Raw genomic sequence first — 20,208 nt, 5'->3', positions numbered from 1 at the left:
TCTAGCGAAGAATCAACTAGGTGGCACAGTGGATAAAATTTTGGATCTAGAATCAGGAAGTCTTGAGTTCAAATCTGGCCTCAGACACTTACCAGTTGTATGACCCTAGGCAAGTCATTTAACACCTTTCATCTATAAAATAAGAATAATACTAGCAGCTACCTCCTAGGGTGGTGAAGAGGATAAAATAAAGATAGTATTTGTAAACTATATTGCAAATCTTAAAGCTATATGTAAATGCTAGCTATTATTAGGCACAAAAAAAAAATCCATTTCACAAGTATATGGGGAAGGGATGGTTAGAAGGCAACCTGAAAAGGATCTGGGGGTCTTAGTGAACTGCAAAGTCAATCTGAATCACAGTGTGATGTGGTTGAAGAAAAAAAAATGCTAGTATGATCATGGGTTGTATTAAGGGGATTGTAGCTTCCAGAAATAAGTAGTTTCACTATATTCTGCCTTCATCAGACCTCATTTGGAGCATTTTGCTCAGGTTTGAGTGCCACAGCTTAAGAATAACATTGAGGAGCCAGAGAAGTGCACCCAGGATGGTGAGGGGCCTTGAGTTCATGACATGTGAGGACTGGTTTAGGGAACTAGGCATGTGCAGCCCGGAGAAAAGAAGACTCACTGGGGACATGGTAACTATATTCAAGTATTTGAAAGACTGTCATGTGAAAGAGATAGGTGAGCTAGGTGGTACAGTGGATACAGCACTGGGTTTGGAGTTAAAAAGACAGTTCAAATCCATCCTCAGACACTGTGTGAACTTGGACAAGCCACCTAATCCTGTTTTCCTCAGTTTCCTCATCTAGAAAATGAGCTGGAGAAGCAAATGGCAAATGGTGTCAGTATCTTTGCCAAGAAAACCCCAAAAAGGATCACAAAGACTTGGACATGACTGAAATGACTGAACAACAACATGTGGAAGAGGCATCATACCCATTCTCTTTGGCCTCACAGGGCAGAACCAGAAGCGATGGGTGGAAGGTGCAAAGATACTTGATGTCGGGACAAGTTTCCTAACAAGTTTTCTGAGCTATCCAAAAGTAGGCTGAGGGGCTTGCCTTGAGAGGCAGTGAGTTCTCTCTCCTTGGAGGTCTTCAAGAAGAGGTTAGATGAGTTGTAGGGTACTTATAGTGAAGATTCCTTCATTTATGGGTTGGAACTGATAGTTGATGAGTTCCCTTCTAACTCTCATATTTTGTGATACTTCCCAAAGTCATCTATAGCCTCTCTATGATCAACCTGAGGAGATGTTCTTGAAACATTGGCTTTTGTACTCTGCTGGTGAGAGGGTACGATATACATACATACATACATACATGTTTTATATATATATATATACACCTACACACATATGTATATGTATATGTGTGTATCATACATGCATACACATTCATACATATGTATCTATGTACATTTTGAACTTTGGAAACACCAACAAACATGAACATTTTCACATACAAAGAAAAGAAAAAGAGGATTATATATTAAAATACATATATCTTGTTTTATTCCTTGTTTATCAGGGACCCTGGTAATGTACTTCAATTGTTTTCTAGTCCCAAAATTTATGCTCATTAGTTGCTGAACTCTGATGAGTACTGGTCACTACAATCCCCATTCCAGGGGAGTTATAGTCTAAGTAATTTCTAAAATATGCATGTCCTAATGACTTGACTACATTTGTCCTCAAAGATCTTGAGGGTAGGGAGTGGGATGGAGGAGATTCTTAGCTAAGACCGCTTATACGTTAAAGAATTAAATATAAGTCTCCCATTTTTTGCACATGTATACAAGACTGGAAAGTAAGCCTCCCCTGAAAGCATTTCTGGATGGTGTGTTGGTTGGTTTGCAAATAGAGCTCGTTCCTGGGAGCCTTGTACAAGGAGGGAGTCTAACCCACAATGGAAACAACGCTTCCTGTCACCTCCTCCTCCCTCCAACAAAAACATCTGATCAGTGCTACAAGCAGGATTTTTCATTTCAAATTATTTTTCAATGGCCAAACATTTTCATGTTTATATAGGGATATTTCTATCCCAATCTCCTGTCGTCTATGACAGACCAGTATCAAAGCATTTGTTTTTGGTGAAGATGGGGAGCATCTGTAAACAATACAAGTGATGAAGACTTAAAGAATGTTTAACTTGGAAAAGAGAATACTAAGGTGAGTGATGGGATCATAGACTATTCCATTTGGAAGGGACCTACCATGACACCTAGACCAATTCCTCCCATTTTACAGGAAAAAGGAAGTGTGTCCAAGGTCAAATTTTTTTGAGGGAGGGTCTGGACCAGTGATTTCATTGCTGTAGGGAGTTCCCAGTGAGGAAATTCCCTCTACCAATGCACCAATTCTGCAATTTATAGTCTGACTATTGTGTAACATAGAAACAGTTATGGGCAGGACTAGGACTAGAAGCCAAGTCTAATTCCTAGTCTTGTATTTTTTCTTTCCACTATAACCCTCTGAATATTGCCCTATTCTGTGGTTGTTGTTGTTTTTTATCTCCAGGAAAGGAGAGTCTATACCATTCTATTCTAATTGCTGCAATTTAACCTGTTTTTAAAAAATCTATTTTGTTTCTTTCCTATCCTAGTTTGGCAACTTTCTCATTACAAGTGACACTTTTCTTGTTAAATAAATGCATCTGAATTTTTCATAAAGACAAAGATTGTAAAAAGCATTTATCACTTAAAAATTCACTTGTCATCTGTTTCTTTATTAACTTTGAAGTTCCCCTTTGGCTTTCTGTAATTGAAGATTTTTTTCTGTTGACTTTGTTTACCTTTGCATCTCTAAAAAGATATAGCTCCTTTTCTGATCCAGTTCCTATCCAGGGACTCTAGAATGGTTCGTGATTCTATGGTATTGGTTTGTACTACTGAGTGATATGATCTGTCTTGAATTCCAAATTTTTAATTATCCTTTTATTACTTATTAGCTTTCTGTAATTTTGGGTCAAGCCAACTTGGCATGTAAATATCCCTTTATCTTTCCTATCAATAAATTAAAAATCAGTAAGTATTTAGCATGTGTTCAGTATTATTGTTGTTGTTTGTCCTTCCTTCTCAGACATCAAGAAGAAGATGTCATGATTTGCAAGTGAATTGGATTTAAGTGAGGCAGGGCTGTGCAAAGTCCACTGGCAAGTTATAGACCAGGATGACTAGAGATGGCCCCAGATGCAGTGAGCGACCTTGACTTTTTTTTATCCAGTACTACAGATACAGAACCAAAAGTAAAACAGTCCTTGCCCTCAAGAAGCTTAAATGCCTTTTCAAGCAAAAGGATGTCTCTGGCTTACTACAATGTATTGAAGTTCCTTTTCTTGGAAATGTGAGAGTTTTAAAGAATTGAAATCATTCTTTGAAAGGAACAAATGCTAAATTGGAAAGTACTATATATAGTATGGAAGGTTTAAATAATATTTAGAATTATAGAAAGTTGCAGGGGAAGGGACCTTTGAGATCATCTAGTCCACATTACTTTTGATCATTTTACAGATAAGGAGACTGAGGCATAGAGAGGTAAAGTACCTTACCCAAGGTCATCTCATAGTTAGTAAGTGTTTCAGCTTGAATTTGATGGTAGGTCTCTAGTAAAGTGATCTTTTATTTATAGTATGCCATCTCCCAATTTTGTAGCGTTTGATTATCACGAAATTTTTAAAATAATAGTTTTGAAAATAAAACATGGTAGATAGCAAAGCAGAATAGTACGGTGGGGTAGAGCTCTGGACCTGTTACTGGATTTGCAGTATGAGGATCTGATCAAGTCACTTGGGCTTTCTGGGCCTTGGTTTCCTTACATGGCCAGTCACTTGCCAAGTATTTATTAAATATTTACTGTGCTAAGTGCTGGGGATACAAAGGAAGGGGGGAAAAATCAGTTGTTGTGCTTGAGAAGGGCCCCTTTTAATGGGGCAGACCACACATAAAAATTATATATATATACAAGATATATGCAGAATAAATGGAAGGTAATCTTAGAGAGGAAGGCATTAGTAGCTGGAGAGATTGTTGAAAGCCTCCTGTAGGAGGAAGCATAGGATCTGAATCTTGAAGGAATCCAGGGGAACTAAAGAGTGATGTGTGAGGGAAAACATTTTAGGCTTAAGGGGCAGCCAGTGCAAAGATGCAGAGATGGAGGAATGTTGTGTTCAACAAGCAGTAAGTAAGACAGTGTAGACAGATTATAGAGGGGAATGAAGTATAAGAAGATGCAAAAGGTAGGAAGGTTCTGCCATCCTAAGCCTTTGCCAAACTCTGTATGTGTGCTTGGTAATCAATCAAGCTCCCCAAGATTCAGTATCACTATGTATAACTAAAGATTCTTACTCTATGTACTTCACAGAACCATTGTGAGGATCAAATTAGATCGCATAAATCATTTTGTAAAACTAAATTCCTACGTAATTAAATATGGACTAGAATTATGTGGTTAAATATTTTCTTTAGGTAAGGCACTACATAAACCTAAGGAAATATCATTTCATGTATGTATTCATTAGTAACAGCCAGCATTTATAAATCACCTTATATATGTCATGTCATCCCAAATTATAAAAAGTAAGAGGAGATGAACAGACAGTTTTTAGAGAAAGAAATTAAAACTATCAACAGACATATGAGAGAATGTTCCAAATAACTAGTAATTAGAGAAATGAACATTAAAGCAACTCAGAGGTTTCATCTTGTACCCATCTGATAATATAAGAGGAAAACTAGAAATATTGGAAGGGATGTAGGCCACACTAATGCACTGTTATTAGAGCTGTGAATTGTTTCAACCATTCTGGAAAACAATTGGAAACTATAGCCAAAACGTTATTAAACTTCTCTTATCCATTGATCCAGCAATGCCATTACTAGGTCTATACCCCCAAAGAAATCAGAGAAAGAGGAAAAGATTCATATGTTCAAAAATACTTATTGCAGTTCTTTTGTGTTAGCAAATAACTGGAAACCAAAGGACTGTGCTAAGGGCTGGGGAAACTAAAGGGCTGCCAAAAAACTGAGGAGTGGCTAAACAAATTACCATATATGAATGTGATGGAATAGTATTATGCCACAAGAAATAATGAAGGGGATGGTTTCAGAGAAACCCAGGAAAATTTGTTTGAATTGGTACAGAATAAAGAAAACAGAACCAGGAGAGTAATTTATACAATGAAAATAGTATAGACAGGCAACTTTGAAAGACTTGGAAACTCTGACCATCGCAATGACCACCCATGATTCTATAGGACTCAGGATGTAACATGCTACCCATCTCCTCACAAAGAGGTGATGGATTCTGTGCAGATTGAGACATTTTTCCTACATGGCCAATGTAGAGATTTCTTTCTTTCTTTCTTTCTCCCTTTCTTGTGCCTTTCTCCTTTTTTTTTTTACATGAGTTTTGCTTATTTTTTTTAAGGGGAGGGGAAGGTGGGATGGAGAGGTGAATATCTGTTCATTCAAAAAATTTTTTTAATTTTAAAATACATCATTTGGTCCTTACCACAGCCCTGTGACATAGGTACTATTATTATCCCCATTTTCCTGAGAAGGAAACTGAAGTAGACAGAGGTGAAGTAACTTGCTCAGAGTCACACAGCTAGCAGGTTTCTGAGGCAGAATTTGCACTCAGGTCTTCCTGACTCCAGATCTAGCACTTTATCCATTGCACCACTTAGCTACCTATATTTAATTTATATTTACTCGAGCACTGTTTGTATAGCTCTTTTTATATTGATTATTCATTGTTATCTTTTCATGTGTCTTATCTCCCCAACTAGGTTGGTTCTAGTAGGATGGGTTTTAGAGGTGGAAGGAGCCATCTAATGCAAACCCCTCATTTTATAGAAGAAACCGAGGTTCAAAGGATGAGGGACTTGGCTTTAGATGGGAAGGAGCAAGTAGCAACGGCAGAATCCTAACTCCAAAATCAAGGCATGCTCTTCTCATTACATCCAACTCCTCGATCTTGTGTCTTTGTAGTCTCCTTGCCCTTGTACCTGTCGGAGTATTCTCTGTCAAATCAACAAGCGTGTATTAATCTCCTACTATGTGCCAGGCAGTATGCTAAGCACGGAGTATACAGAAAAAGACAACAGATTATCCTTACTCTCAAGGAACTCGCAATTTATAATAAGTGAATAAGTATTTGTCGGTTGGTTTTTTTTTAGATATATTCTTTTTGAAGGTAAAAAACTGCTTTTCTTTTTCTTCGCTTGAAATAGACCTGGACACTGTGTCCCAACCGAGAGGTTTAAGGGAGGTCAGAGACCGCCTACAGTATTTTATCCTTGGGCAAAAAAACCCTATGGGGCTGAACCTGATTTACCCGGGTAAATCTGTCTGGCCCTCTACTTGCTCTGTTCCCACCCAGCTGAGGCTGAGTGCCAACCCCTGAGCTGATGCTCAGCCCCCTTTCCCGCCCCATTTCCTCTGCTCCGCCACCCGCTCTCCCCTCTGGACTTTCAAACTCTTAGGTGGCTGCAGAGTGGGAGTTACAACCTCAGAACTGAGCATGCTCAGTGATAGCCAGGGCAGGTTTCGCATGCCAGCGGTAAAGTTTGGTGCCTAAACCTGTGGCTCCAGTCTGGCGGCTTGCCGCAGGCGTTTAGTGTTCCCTACCCCGGTGGAGTAGAACGGGAGTGGGTGGCTTAAGGACGGAGTGAATGTAGGGGGCTTAATAGTTATTGGAGATGACTGGCCGGGATCTTCTCTGATACCCCAGTTCCTTCGCCTAGTGCACTGGTGAGGTGCCTGTCCAGCTGTGAGCCCTCCGGGCGGTCCCTGCAGTCCTTCTTGACAGGCGAATCTCACTTTTTGGCTGGCCTGGAGCGAAACTGAGCAACTATGGAGCTGGGCTGGAGGCACCGAGGATTGCTTGTTCTCTTCCAACTGGTCCTCACGCCAGTCTTCGGAGGAGGTGAGTGCAGGGAGCCGCGAGTGGCGGTCAAGCTTCGGTTCCAGGTCCAGGTGTGGGGGCTGGGAACAAGCGTGCTTTGCCTGTGTGCTTGTGTACGTGTGTGTGTGTGCACGAACACAGGCGTGCTTTTGTTTGCAAACGACTCCAGAGTTTTGCTTCCTTCCTTCCTTTGCTCTTACTTGGTGTTTGTGATCCGACAGGGTGCCTGGAACACAGTAGGCACTTCGTAAAATGCTTATTGGTTGCTTGCTCCCCCTACGCAAACACACCTCCACGTCTCGTCCCCCCACCTCCTCTCCCGCCCCTATTCCTACTCCCATGGTGGGAGCTTGGAATTCCAAGGGCCAGATTCAGAGGAGTGCTTACTGTTCTATTGCTTCTTTACTTTGAAAGTTTTCTCATCTGCTAGCATCTTCCCGGGAGAGCCCAGAATTTCGCACGGATGATCCTTGTCCTTAGGATCCTAGCTATTAGGAAGAAGGGATCTTCAAAGCTGTGTTCTACCCCTCTCATTTTACTAATGTGGAAACTGAAGTTCAGAATAGTTAGTCCATTTGTTAAAGGTCACACTAGTAAACAGAGAGCAAGCTGTCTTATTAGCCGCTTTCTTGTGAGGTGAGGAAAGGGTGAGAAGCTCCCCTCTATCAATCTTCGTCCCCTCTTTTTTATTACTGAGAGTGAAGAACTCTGAAATACAAAGCTGCAGAATCCACCTTAAAAGCCAGAGTCTTTGCAGTGACCACTAGACTGTACAGACAGACACAAAAACTCTAAACATTTTTTTTCTATCTTTAAGCCCCAGGCTGTCCTAGGTGAGTTTGGAGCCCAGTAACAACTCATTTCTGGTTGAGTAATGCTTGAGATAGAAATAATAGATTATAGTTAACTGATAGTTTAGCTGTTGTAGTTATAACTGCATAGGAGTGTGTGTGTGTGTGTGTGTGTGTGTGTGTGTGTGTATACACACACATATTTTGATCTGGACTTTAGAGATCATCGTAGTCTAGTCCCCTCATTTTTCATATGAAGAAACTGAGGTCCAAAGAAGTTTCTTGATTTTAGCAAGCTTATAGAGGTAAGTGGCAGAGCTGAAACATACAGAATATTCATAGAATAACAGATTGAGAAGTAGAAGTTCAAACTATATCTAAACAAATTCCTTCTACATCATGTCTAAGTGCCCATCCAGCCTTTGCTTTTAAAGATCTTTTCAACATATTAGACTTGATGTTAAACAAGACCTTGGTTCAGAGCATTCCTCTGACATCTGCTAGTTCAGTCAGTCAATAAACATTTATTAAACTCTATGTGCCAGGCACAGTGCTAAACAACTCACTTAACCTCCCTCAGACTCACCTTTCTCACCTGTTAAACAGAATTAATAATAGCTGCAGCATCTACTTCAAATGAGATAATGTATGCAAAGTATAATAGTTCTTATTTTGAAGCCTCCAGTGAGGAAGAACCCATTACCACCAGAGTCAACTCCTTCCACTTTGGTATAACTTATAATCGTTAGAGAGTTTTTCCTTACCTGAAGCCAGATCCTCTGATTTCAAATTCACTATACTTTCCACTATGCCTCAGCTGTCTCTCTATGAAGAATGCTTAATAATGTTTAGACCACCACTTACAGCAGAATGAGGCCTGGACCTTGGAGTCAGAAGATCTGGGTCCCATATTTGACCCTGAATCACCTTGAATTTAACCTTAAATCACCTTTTGGGCCTCAATTTGCTCATTTTAAAAAATGATTATTCTATATTGAAATTCATGGTAGACTTTTCCCTGTATTGAACACTGAAAACAAGATAATGATGGAATCCATTCTCTTTAGTTTTATTGTTGCAAGGGCACAATTCAGCACCTTTTCTAAATATGTTAGCCTCTCCATCTCTAGGACTTTGAGAAGAGTTACTTTCAGCCTACAAAATCATCAACAAAAAACCCCTTAGCTTTTTTGCTAACTAAACATATACCAGACATTTTTCCTTAGCTAAGTGGTTTCTCTTCCTGTGCCACATGTGGTTTCCATCTCTTTTCATGATGAATGTGGTTAGCTGATAGATTCGGGGTATAGCTACAAATGTAAGCTTTTATGCTCCCAGATGATATTGAAGCAGTTTTTAGGAATCTTTAGAAGCCTTAATTTGTGATATAAATTCTGTTTTCTGAAAGAATTCTGAATAGTGTCCCTTTCTGCATATGGATTACCTGAGACTAGACTCTTTAGTCTGAGGAAATGTGGCAGTTTAAGAATTCAGGAACTTAGCTGTCCATGGCAATTAAAGGCAAACACTTTTTAAAAACCCAGAACATCCAAACAAAAAAGCAAGCTTAAAGAAATCTCCTGAACTTTTGCCTGAACTTTCAGATAAAATCTGCCTTAGACATCAGCTGCATTGGGCTCTTCCTGAGACTGATCCCAGACAACCTTGGAGTAAAATGCTAGAACTGAAAATAAATTAGTCCTAACTATGTGAACATTGTTTTAAGGAGGGAAATAAGATGATTATAAAAGAGGGAGGGGACTCTGTCTTTTGTTTTTAATCAGCAAAAAAATCTCTTGCACATGATAACAGGCTTTGGTTTGATAACCATAAAAGGCTTTGCCGAGATCTAAAGGATGAAGGGAAGTTCTTATAAATTGAATTTTTAAAATTGTTTTTTTCTTGTTACTTGTCAGTCTGTTAAAGCAAGATATTCCCAACCTGAAGTCCATGAACTTGTTTCTTAGAATATTTGTAACTGTATTTCAATATAATTGACTTCCTTTGTGATTCTATGTATTTTATTTTATGCAGTTAAACCCAGAGAAGGGTCCATAGTTTCACCAGACTGCTCACAGGGGGCCATGGCACAAAAAAGATTAAGAACTCCTGTTAGGGCAACAGCAACTTTGGTCTTTTGTAAAATCTAAGGTATTGTTTCCTTTCTAAAGAAGAGAAGGGCATTCTCACTACTAAAACCTAAGAGGAAAAAAAATCATATTAGGAAAAATACCTAAAGGTTTAAAAGTTGGATCACACTAAAATAAGGCTTTCCCAAGTTCTAAGATGTACATATTGCTAATAATTCATTTGATTTGCTAGTGAGGTGAAAAGAGGGGAGGGAGGAAAAGGTGGAGCTCCCAGGAGAAGACTGCATAAATGGCATCCATGAAACATTCAAAAATATTATTTTAACCACTGGATTCACCTTCCACCACCAGATTTTTAATGGGATCAGCTAAACAAGAGATTCATTGGTTTGCTTTCCATTCCTTTCTCTTCCCATGGACTTGTAGGGGGACTGTTAATAAGCAGAGACACAGGCTAGAAAAGAAGTTTAATCACAAACTAAATAGTCTCTGAAAAGTGGGAGTCTTATCTGTTTGTACTGTTAAGCTCTAATGTTAAAACCAATCTGGAGTTTCTTGAATGAATTTTCTCCAAAATTAGATTGTATTCAAAAACTGGGTGCATAAAATACTTTGATGCCCACCTAAAGCACTACAGAAAATATATTTACTGATTTGAGATTTGGGAAAATGTCCCCACTCTTGAGAAAACAGGAGCAATCAGGTGTTGTAAAACTAAGGGTGGTGACCACTAGTTTGGCTCTAAGGTTCCTACTAATTGATGCCAACTAGTAGAGTAGCTGAGAGAAAAGTTCAGTCCATAGGTAAAATGAGTTTCCCCTTCTCTGTCTTTTATTTTCATTGTCTACACTGTAGTTCTTCTGGTTTTAGCAGTCTTATAGTAAGAGAATTAATCTTTCCCAAATGTAGAATATATCAGGATACATTATGAACAGTCTGTTAGTATAGAAGGAGTGCTTCCTTGGTAGTCAGAACATCTAGATTCAAATCCTCCTCCTACCTTGTGTGACCTTGGATAAGTCCCTTAATCTCTCTTGGTGTTAGTGTCAGTTTCCTCAGGGACTAAAAGCTTTCTAAAGCTTCCAGCTTTGAACCTAAGAACTCAAAAAGTGACTGTTCATTGTGAAAACTGAAGGGTTGTAGTTAATCATGATGAACTTTTTTTTTAATTGCAGAGAAATTATTAACTACTACTGTTTCTCTGCACAAACTTTTTCTTAGACAAAATGTGTTAAACCCATTTCTTTATCCACCAAAATGTAGCTGGTATATAAACAGGAAATAAGGAGGCATTCTTGATATGACAAACAAGCAAAGCAGTAATTGACTAAGGACCAGAAGTTAAATAGGAGAGTCTCTTCTTGCTTAGTTCATCATTTTTTGTTTTGTTTTGTTTGTTTCAGAATAGGTTTTATTCTACCTGGTAGAAAATACAACAGCTTTGTACCTAAGCCTACAGTCGGCTCACTTTTTTTTTTTTGAAGACTAATTCTGGGTCCAAGACTCTAAGTTTGTGCCTCTAGTTGAATAACTTAACCTCTGTGTGCCTCAATTTCTTTATCTGTAAAATGAAGGGGTAAGCTCTTTGACAACAGAGACATTTGGCAGTTGTGTTTTTGTGTCCCCTCGGTCTAAAGCAGTTCCTGAAACATAATAGGCACTTAATAAATGTTTGTATATTAATTGATTAGATAACCTTTCAAATGGAAGCCTTCTAAAATTGTAGAGTCTATAATCATTTTCTTTATTCTGAAAGACATTTTGCCAGTTAACTTATACTGTCACAGAGTCAACAAAGAAATTATTTAGAAATGGTAGCTTTGGATTTTATGATTTTAGGAAAAATAGGTCACTCCAAAATTCAAATCACAGAGGAATGTCAAGTTAACACCAAGTGGGTGTGAGCTTCAAAATATTCATTTGTGATAAAGTTCCCTTAAAGCAGTAACAGTGTCTGAAAAGCCACCAGTTTGGTTTTGTTGTATTTTTTTTAACATTCAAACTTCTTAGTCAGCTTTGCTTAATGTTTTAAGCTATGATGGTAGCATTAACCACTGAGAAGAGGGACAGCAAAGAACAAAAAATTGAATTATTAATCAAAGAATGGTAATGTGAAAGCTTCATTTCCAGAACTATTTTAGAAAAGTCCTTGCTTGTTCTTGTTCTGTTGAAACCCTCACTTTGAACTATCTTGAATATACAGACCCAACATTCTTGAAACATTTTCAGCCTGACATTCCTGTTAGCAAAATTCAGGATGCAACTGGGAAATTCTCCAGCTCAATCAAAGGCCCTCAAAGCATTGAACTGAATTATTCAAAATTAGCACCCATGCAGTAATACTCTAGTGGCTTTTCATGTGCTTTTAAATGGACATATAAAGCTAAATTTGGTCCACAGTAATTTTTTGCCTAAATTATTCATATAATTACTGGCCTTCTCCACTTTCTTAACCCAAACTACGTTTTCCAAAGGAGCTTATTCAGTAATGAGCTAAGATAGAAAACCAGAGAGTCTCAGCATGTTAAATTTGGAGAAGGTTGGTGCTGGGATGGTGGTGATGGTAAGAGCTTTGGGTGATAGAGTGTCATGCTGCCTATTGTTTAAAATTCTTCAGTGGGTAGACTTTTCTAATTTCTGTCTTAGAGCAATCAATGTCAGCACTGTTTGAACTTCCTGTTGATGATGTTTTTCTCTAGTGCCTTTCTTCTTTCTTCACTATCTCTCCTGCTTGCTGAGCCCAAAAATGCATAATAGGAAAAGCAAATTCCATGATGTCTTGCCCTTCCCTCTTTAGAAAAGTTATTTCATCTTTCAGCATCTATAAAAGAAAGGGCTTGGCATTCTTAACCTTTTGGATGTGATGGACTCACCTTTAGTCTGTTGATATCTATGGACCCTTCTCAGGATAATGCTTTTAAATACATAAAATATAATGTATCAGATTAGAAAGGAAACCAATCAAATTGAAATAGGTATCAAAATTAAAAAAAATTAGTTCATGGACCCTTGGCTCCTTTAAATTCTAAGCTTCTTTGGTCCATGGGTATTTGTATAACTCTAGGAATTCAGCAAATAGGCTATTTGAGATACTTGTTTTTAAATACCCATGTCCTTAGCTTCAGCATCAGTTCTGGATTTTTCACATGAACGTTTACTCTATCATTCCTCTAATTTTGGTGGGTCTAACTTGCACTGGGTTGATAGGATCAAAATTGGTTTCCATTAATCATATCAAGACTCTAGTACTATTAGAGTTTTACCATCTTGAGCCTCTACTTTCAAAATTTTTATTTTATAGGGAGTGGAGTATGTGTGTTTAAAATGATCTAATAACATATAGCATCAAGATAAAGAGAAGAGGCAGAGTTCATATGCTTTACTGTTGTGGTAGAGGGAAATATTATGATGTCATATGGTAGATTTAGAGCCAGGAAGACCTGGGTTCAACTCTTGTTTCTCCCATTTATTTGGGCAAGTTGGTTAACCTCCTTGGGAGGAATGGAGTCAGAAACAGCAACAGCAACGGTCTACTACTGAAAACTTGTGCATCTCATGACCTCATCACCAACACTGTTTTCTGTTTACCTAAAAGCAATGAAACTTCATGGATGTACCCTCACAGCAAACGTTGGCATTTAATAGTCTATGTCATATAAGGAGAAGAGACAGGATATGAGAGTGATGAAAGTGATGTGTGGTGCAGAGTACCGGATGAATTATAGACTTGTCATCTCCAAGCTAAACATTCAGATTCAACACAAATGGTGGCCCTAACGTAGGAAGACTACCAGAAGACAATGTCAACAGATTAGAGTGTTTCTCCAAGCATGAACAGTTTGCTGCTGACTCGGAGGGAAAGCTGAGCCAACATACTGTTGATAACAGTGGAACAGAAAAGTAGTGGGCAGTTTTCAGAGATTTGTTGTGTAGCCCCACATATATTCATCTGGGCCAGAACATTTGCAAACATCAAGACTGTTTGATGAAAATGATGGGGAAATTCAGAAGCTGCTAAATGAAAAATGAGAACTCCACAGGTTTACCAGCAGGATAGTTTGTCCATCCCTAAGCAGATAACATTTAACTTCTTCGAAAGTAAAGTACAAGCTACTGCAGGACAGTAAGAAGGCAGGTGAGATTCAGTTTTACCCTGATACTAACAATCCAAAACACTGTTATGATGCCCTGAAGGCCATTTATGGATGAAAGACCTACGGTGCTTCTCAACTACTCAACACTGATTGGAGGCACATTGATTAGTGATAAAGACACGATCCTGGAGAGACGGACTGAACACTTCTATGGTGGTCTCAATAGACCATGATCAACCAATGCTGAAGCCATTGACTGTGTACCTCAAGTTGAAGTCAATCTCTCTCTAGCCAAACTTCTAATTGAAGAAGAGATTTGGAATACTATTAGGCTTCTCTCATGTGGCAAAGTGCCTGGTTCATATTCTATTCTAGCTGAGATTTACAAGTCAGTAGGTCTACTGTTCATACAAAAGCTGACTAAAATCTTCTGGGTTATGTGGCAAGAGGAAGTTATCTCCCAGGCGTTAAAGGATGCCTCCACTGTCCATCTCTGTAAAGGAAAAGGAAGTAGGTTGCCCTGTAACAATCATAGGGGGTTCTCTTTCTTAATCATTGCTGGTAAGATTCTTGCCAGAGTCCTCCTTAGTAAGCTGGATATACATATAGATGATGAGGTTGATGCATGAATTGCCAGAACTAGGTCAGTGTTTGGAAGGCTCTGAAGAAAAATGTAGGAGAGAAGAGGTATTAGGCTGCCTACTAAGCTGAAGGTCTTCTACTGAGCCATTGTGTTGAACTCACTGTTGTATATCTGTGAACTCTGGACAGTATACCAGCACCATTCCACCAAACTAAATTGCTTTCACTTGAATTATCTCAGGAAGATTCTGAAGATCACCTGGCAAGATAAGGTACCAGACCCTGAAATCCTTTCTTGAGCTCAACTGCCAAGCATTCAAATTCTGCTGTAGAGACCACAACTCTAATGGGCTGGCCATGTTGTTCGAATGCCAAATAAATGTTTACCTAAAAGACTGTTTTATGGAGAATTCACACAAGGTAAGCACTCACAGGGAGGTAATGCAGGGACACTCTCAAGGTCTTTCTGAAGAACTTTGGAATTGACTGTGAGGTGTGGGAGATACTGGCACAGGACCTCCCAGCATGGTGTGCCTGCATCAAAGAAGGCACTGTGCTCTATGAGTAAAGCAGAATTTCAGTAGTTCAAAGAAACATGAGATGCACACGTTTAGAAACATCTTCATTCCAAATGTTCATACAAACTATTTGTGCCCGACCTGTGGTAGAGCCTTTCAAGCTCATGTTGGTCTGATCAGTCCCAGTCAGACACACTGTACCTTGATCTCAAAATAGTGATGTCATTTTGATCCTCTTCAAGAAAGAAGAACAAGTCAACCAACCAATAAGATGTAGCATCAAGATAAAGAGAAGAGGCAAGGGTATCCCTGCCAGTATGCATATGCTTTACAATTGTGGTAGAGGGAGCTATTGTGATGTCATATTGTATATTTAGAGTCAGGAAGACCTGGGTCCAGCTCCTACTTCTAACATTCATTAGCTATGTAACTTGGTCAAGCCATGTAACCTCTCTGTGTCTATTTCTTCATCTGTAAAAATGGAATTGATAATATTGTAGTTACCTTCCTCATGGTGTTATTGTGAAACTCATATAAGATAATGCATGGAAAAAGCTTTGTAAACTTTGAAGTGCTGTATAAATTGCCCTACTCCGTGGTCTCTCCAGACAACTTGCCTTTGTGGCTATCTTATCACCTTGCTCCTTCAGTTCTTGAACTTCAGTCCTTGATATTGTCTTTGCAAGGAGTGTATGGTGCCACTCACCATAATGGTAACTTCCCAAACCAAATTGCCTCTCCCTGGACACCCACTGGCCTATGTGAAGTGTTTCCTCCCTGTTCAGCACAATGCTTGACACAGATACTTGTTCCTTCCTTCCTTGCTTCCTTTTTCCCTCTCTCCCTCTCTTCCTTTCTTCCTCCTTCCCTTTCTTTTTCTTTCTTTCTTTCTTCCTTCCTTCCTTCCTTGAGTCTTCCCTTCATTCCTTTCTTGCTTCTTTTTCCCCTTCATTCCTTTCTTCTGTCTTTTCTTTTTTCTTTCCCTCCTTCCTTCCCTCCCACCTTCCTTCTTTCTTTCCTTTTTCCTTTCCTTCCTTCCTTGCTCCTTCCCTTCTTCCCTTTCTCCCTCCTTCCTTTCCTTCCTTCCTTCCTTCCTTCCTTCCTTCCTTCCTTCTTTCTTCCCTTCCCTCCCTTCTTCTAATGAAGAAGGGCTTCACCTAAAATCTTCCTTCCAACTCTGACTTTCTATGATTCTGTGAGCAAAGGGAACTGTCTGAATTTAGGATAGTTGTTGAAAAAAGCATTGAGTCGGAGAAATATTACGATAGGAAGTCTGTATTCTTAAAAATGCTAATCTAGTATGTATATATTTACTTATGCATAAGCTTTAGGGATGGGGATTTCACATCTTATAGTTTTCTCTTTCTTGATCCCCCAGGATCATAGATTTTAGAGCCAGTCAGACAACCAACAAGCATTTATTAAACACTTAAATCCAGGCTGCAGACACAAATACAAGCAAAAAGGAAGATTTTTCCCTGCCCTTAGGGATAGGGCATTTCATTTTAATGGGGAAGACAACAGATCAAAAGGAGCAGAAAAGGGAGAAATTAGAAATAAGTTTGTTTCAGTCTTTCATTTTTCACTAATAAGGAAACCGATTCCCCAAAAAGTGAAGAAATTTACCCCAAAGTCACATAGATAGAAAGTAGCAGATCTAGGGATCCAATTCTGGTCTCCTGATTGCAAATCTAGTCCCCTTTCTCCTGCACCATGCCTCTTATACTATCAAAACCCTGGTATCTTAGAAGTCCCCACTTAGGTGCTACAGCTTCTATGAAGCACCTTTCTTGATCATCCAAGCTGAAAGTGTTGATAACAATAGCTAATTTTAGAATAACAGTGTAAGTTTTACAAAATACTTTCCTCACAACCACTCTGTAATATAGATAGTACACGTATAATCATTCTTATTTTATAGCTGTGGAAACTGAGACTTGGAGAGAGGTTGTGACTTTCCCCACAGTCACCTAAGCAACAGTTCATTGGTGGAGCCATTCAAACCTCGTACTTCTACATCCATGTTTGTTGTTCTTTTTACTGTACTGTACTACAATTCTCTTTGTATTCTTCTAGGAGTCTTGGTTAACATTACTCATTTGACCTTTGTGTACTGCCTTGTTTTGAACTTTTTTACACACATGACTTCTCTTATATTGTGTAGTTTTCATGCTGGAGCTTTCTTGATGGGACAAAGGTCACACTTTCATGGGGATTGGGAGTGGGGCTTGTTTGTTTTTTCTGACTCATCCGTCCCCATCCAAGTGAGACTTAGGCATTCTCCAGAAGAAGTCCCATGAGTTAACCTGACTTAACTGCCTTCCTTTAGGTGTCATCTAGGAATATAAGTTTATGGTACTTTTCTAGAGAATAGTCAAAAGCTCCTCTTACAAGTACTTAGGCTTTCAAGGCTTCAAACAGAACTTAAATGCAAACTCACAGAAAGCTAAAAAAAATCTTTCCCCTTACTTTTCCCTGTATTAAAGTAACTGCTATTCTGGTTTTTTCTGTACTAACCTCTTTCTCCCTCAGAAGAGACTTATGGCTCTTTTAGAGTGGATTACCCTGGGCCAGCATGAAGCTTTCTTGTTCTTTCTGGCAGTCCTGTGGTTGGAATGCCTCCAGGTCATTTAAGACTTTCTGTTCTTTAACCCAGGTCCCACAATCCCTTCCTTCCTTCTACACAAAGGGGCTCCTTAGGGACTTTGGTAACCTTTTCTTGCTTTATTCTGTCATCTTTATTTTCTACTCTGAGTAAACCATCCCAATTTATTCTATCTCTCAGCACCTGGGAAAAATGTTTCTCAGATTTGCTCATCAGCTCCCAGAGAGTTTTTTGAGAGGATTCAAAATGGTTTTCTTTGCCCTTTCTACTTCTCATTTCGTTTGTAAAGAGAATGGTCCCAGTTATGCAAATGATCATGGGTTTATCTGAGCCTCTCTGAAAAAGAGTATTCATAGTAACATCATTTCTAATAGCAGAGTTGGCAAGAGCTCATGTTTTCAAGGAATGGCTGAGGTAATTATGGTATATGAATATAATGGAATATTATTGTGTTGTAAGAAATGCCATATATGGAAAAAAAAACAAAGAAATGCGAGAAACTAGGTGGTATAGAGGACAGAGCAGTGGATGTGGACTCAGGAAGCCCTGAATTAAAATCCTGCCTCAGGTACTTATTAGCTGTGTGACCCTGCATTGGTTACTTAACCTGCTTCCCAGAATTGTTATGAGGCTCCAGTGAGATAATATATGTAAAGAACATTGTAAACCTTAAAACATTGTTGTTATTATTATTTTATTATAAGAGGCTTATATTATGCAGATTGAAGAAAGTAAAACCAAATCATACTTGTTACAACTTTGTACGTGCTAAGTATACAACCTGAAAAAGATTCCAGAAAGAGATTAATTTTAATTTAAAAAAGGTTCCAGTGGTAATTTTGAAAAAAATTATTTTATTACTACCTTATAAGCTAATTTGCCCTTTAAATGTTTTTCTTAGTATATTTGAAATATTTGTGTCTGCTTGATGCTTACATTTACTTTAGTAGTTCAAATGATGAGAACTGTACAAAAATAAATTAGCTTCCTTAGGAAGGTATAGATTTTTCTTCCTTAGAGGTCTTCAAGTCAAGACTGGATGTTGAAAATGTTGTAGGAAGCATTCTTAGTTAAGTACAGGTTAGACCAAATGGACTTCGAGGTCCCTTTCCATTTGAAGTTCTCTGATCTTTGATCTTCCAAGGGAGGAGGAAGGATGGAGTGTGTTCCTCTTTAGGCAGGTGCCTTTTTTTTTTACTTACACTTTAAAATTTTTTCTTTTTAAAAATTGATTTTAGGGGGTGGAGCCAAGATGGTAGCTAGAAAGCAGGGACTTGCCTAAAGCTCTCCCCCAGGACCCTCCAAACATCTATAAAAATGGCTCTGAACAAATTCGAGAACTACAGAACCCATGAAATAGCAGCGGGAAATAGGGCTCCAGCCCAGGACAGCCTGGATGGTGGCTGGGTAAGGTCTATCGCACTGTGCTGGGAGTGGAGTGGAGCAGTGCCCAGTGTGGGCTCCACCTGGAGTAACCAGACCAGGAGCCAGGCAGAACAGGCCATAGTGCCCTGAATCAGTGAGCCATGGCAGTTACCAGACTTCTCAACCCACAAACACCAAAGACAACAGAGAAGGTTAGTGGGAAGAACTGCTAGATAGGAGTGAAAGGAGTGCACAGTCAGCCACTGCCCCAGGGGTGCTTACAGAGCTACAGCTGCAGTTGCTTCCGGTCCCAGGCCCACCTGGTGGGAGGAATTAAGTGGCGGATCAGAGCAGGAGTGCAGAGCCTGCTTAAGATCTGAGTCACAGTCTGGGTTGGCAGTTCTTGGCAGAGGAAGAACACTGGTGTGGCAGAGTTTGCTGGGTAGAAGTAGCTCTGAAAACAACAGTGCAGCCGCTCAAGCTTGAGACAAAGTACTCTCTACTCTACAAGCAGTCATACCCTGACAAAAAGCTCAAGGGTCAAGTAGTTGGCTGGGAACATGAACAGGCAGCAAAAACAATCTCAGATGATCAGACTTTAGAATCTTTCTTTGGTGACAAAGAAGACCAAAACATACAGCCAGAAGAAGTCAACAAAGTCAAAGAGCCTACATCAAAAGCCTCCAAGAAAGACATGAACTGGTCTCAGGCCATGGAAGAGCTCAAAAAGGATTTGGAAAAGCAAGTTAGAGAAGTAGAGGAAAAATTGGGAAGAGAAATGAGAGTGATGCAAGAAAACCATGAAAAACAAGTCAATGACTTGCTAAAGGAGACCCAAAAAAATACTGAAGAAAATAACAACCTTAAAAAATAGACTAACTCAAATGGCAAAAGAGCTCCAAAAAGCCAATGAGGAGAAGAATGCCTTGAAAGGCAGAATTACCCAAATGGAAAAACGAGGTCCAAAAGACCACTGAAGAAAATACTACCTTAAAAATTAGATTGGACCAAGTGGAAGCTAGTGACTTGATGAGAAATCAAGATATTATAAAACAGAACAAAAGGAATACAAAAATGGAAGACAATGTGAAATATCTCCTTGGAAAAACCACTGACCTGAAAAATAGATCCAGGAGAGATAATTTAAAAATTGTTGGACTACTTGAGAGCCATGATCAAAAAAAGAGCCTAGATATCATCTTTCAAGAAATTATCAAAGAGAACTGCCCTGATATTCTAGAGCCAGAGGGTAAAAT

The 20,208-nt window shown here is 39.0% G+C and overlaps 1 protein-coding gene across 1 annotated transcript in view; it reads left to right on the top strand.

Moving 5' to 3' along the window:
• The first annotated feature begins 6,559 nt into the window (after window positions 1-6,559).
• Window positions 6,560-20,208, top strand: part of MERTK (MER proto-oncogene, tyrosine kinase) — a 128,588-nt gene continuing 114,939 nt past the window's right edge. The window contains exon 1 of the mRNA XM_036752462.1: window positions 6,560-6,928. Coding sequence (XP_036608357.1) covers window positions 6,856-6,928 — 73 coding nt within the window. The 5' untranslated portion in view covers window positions 6,560-6,855. The remainder of the gene's footprint in view (window positions 6,929-20,208) is intronic.

The sequence above is a fragment of the Trichosurus vulpecula genome, chromosome 3 (assembly GCF_011100635.1).
Source record: "Trichosurus vulpecula isolate mTriVul1 chromosome 3, mTriVul1.pri, whole genome shotgun sequence".
Lineage (NCBI taxonomy): Eukaryota > Metazoa > Chordata > Mammalia > Diprotodontia > Phalangeridae > Trichosurus > Trichosurus vulpecula.
The sequence above is the reverse complement of the archived record's forward strand: the minus strand, read 5'-3'. Positions and strand labels throughout refer to the sequence as shown.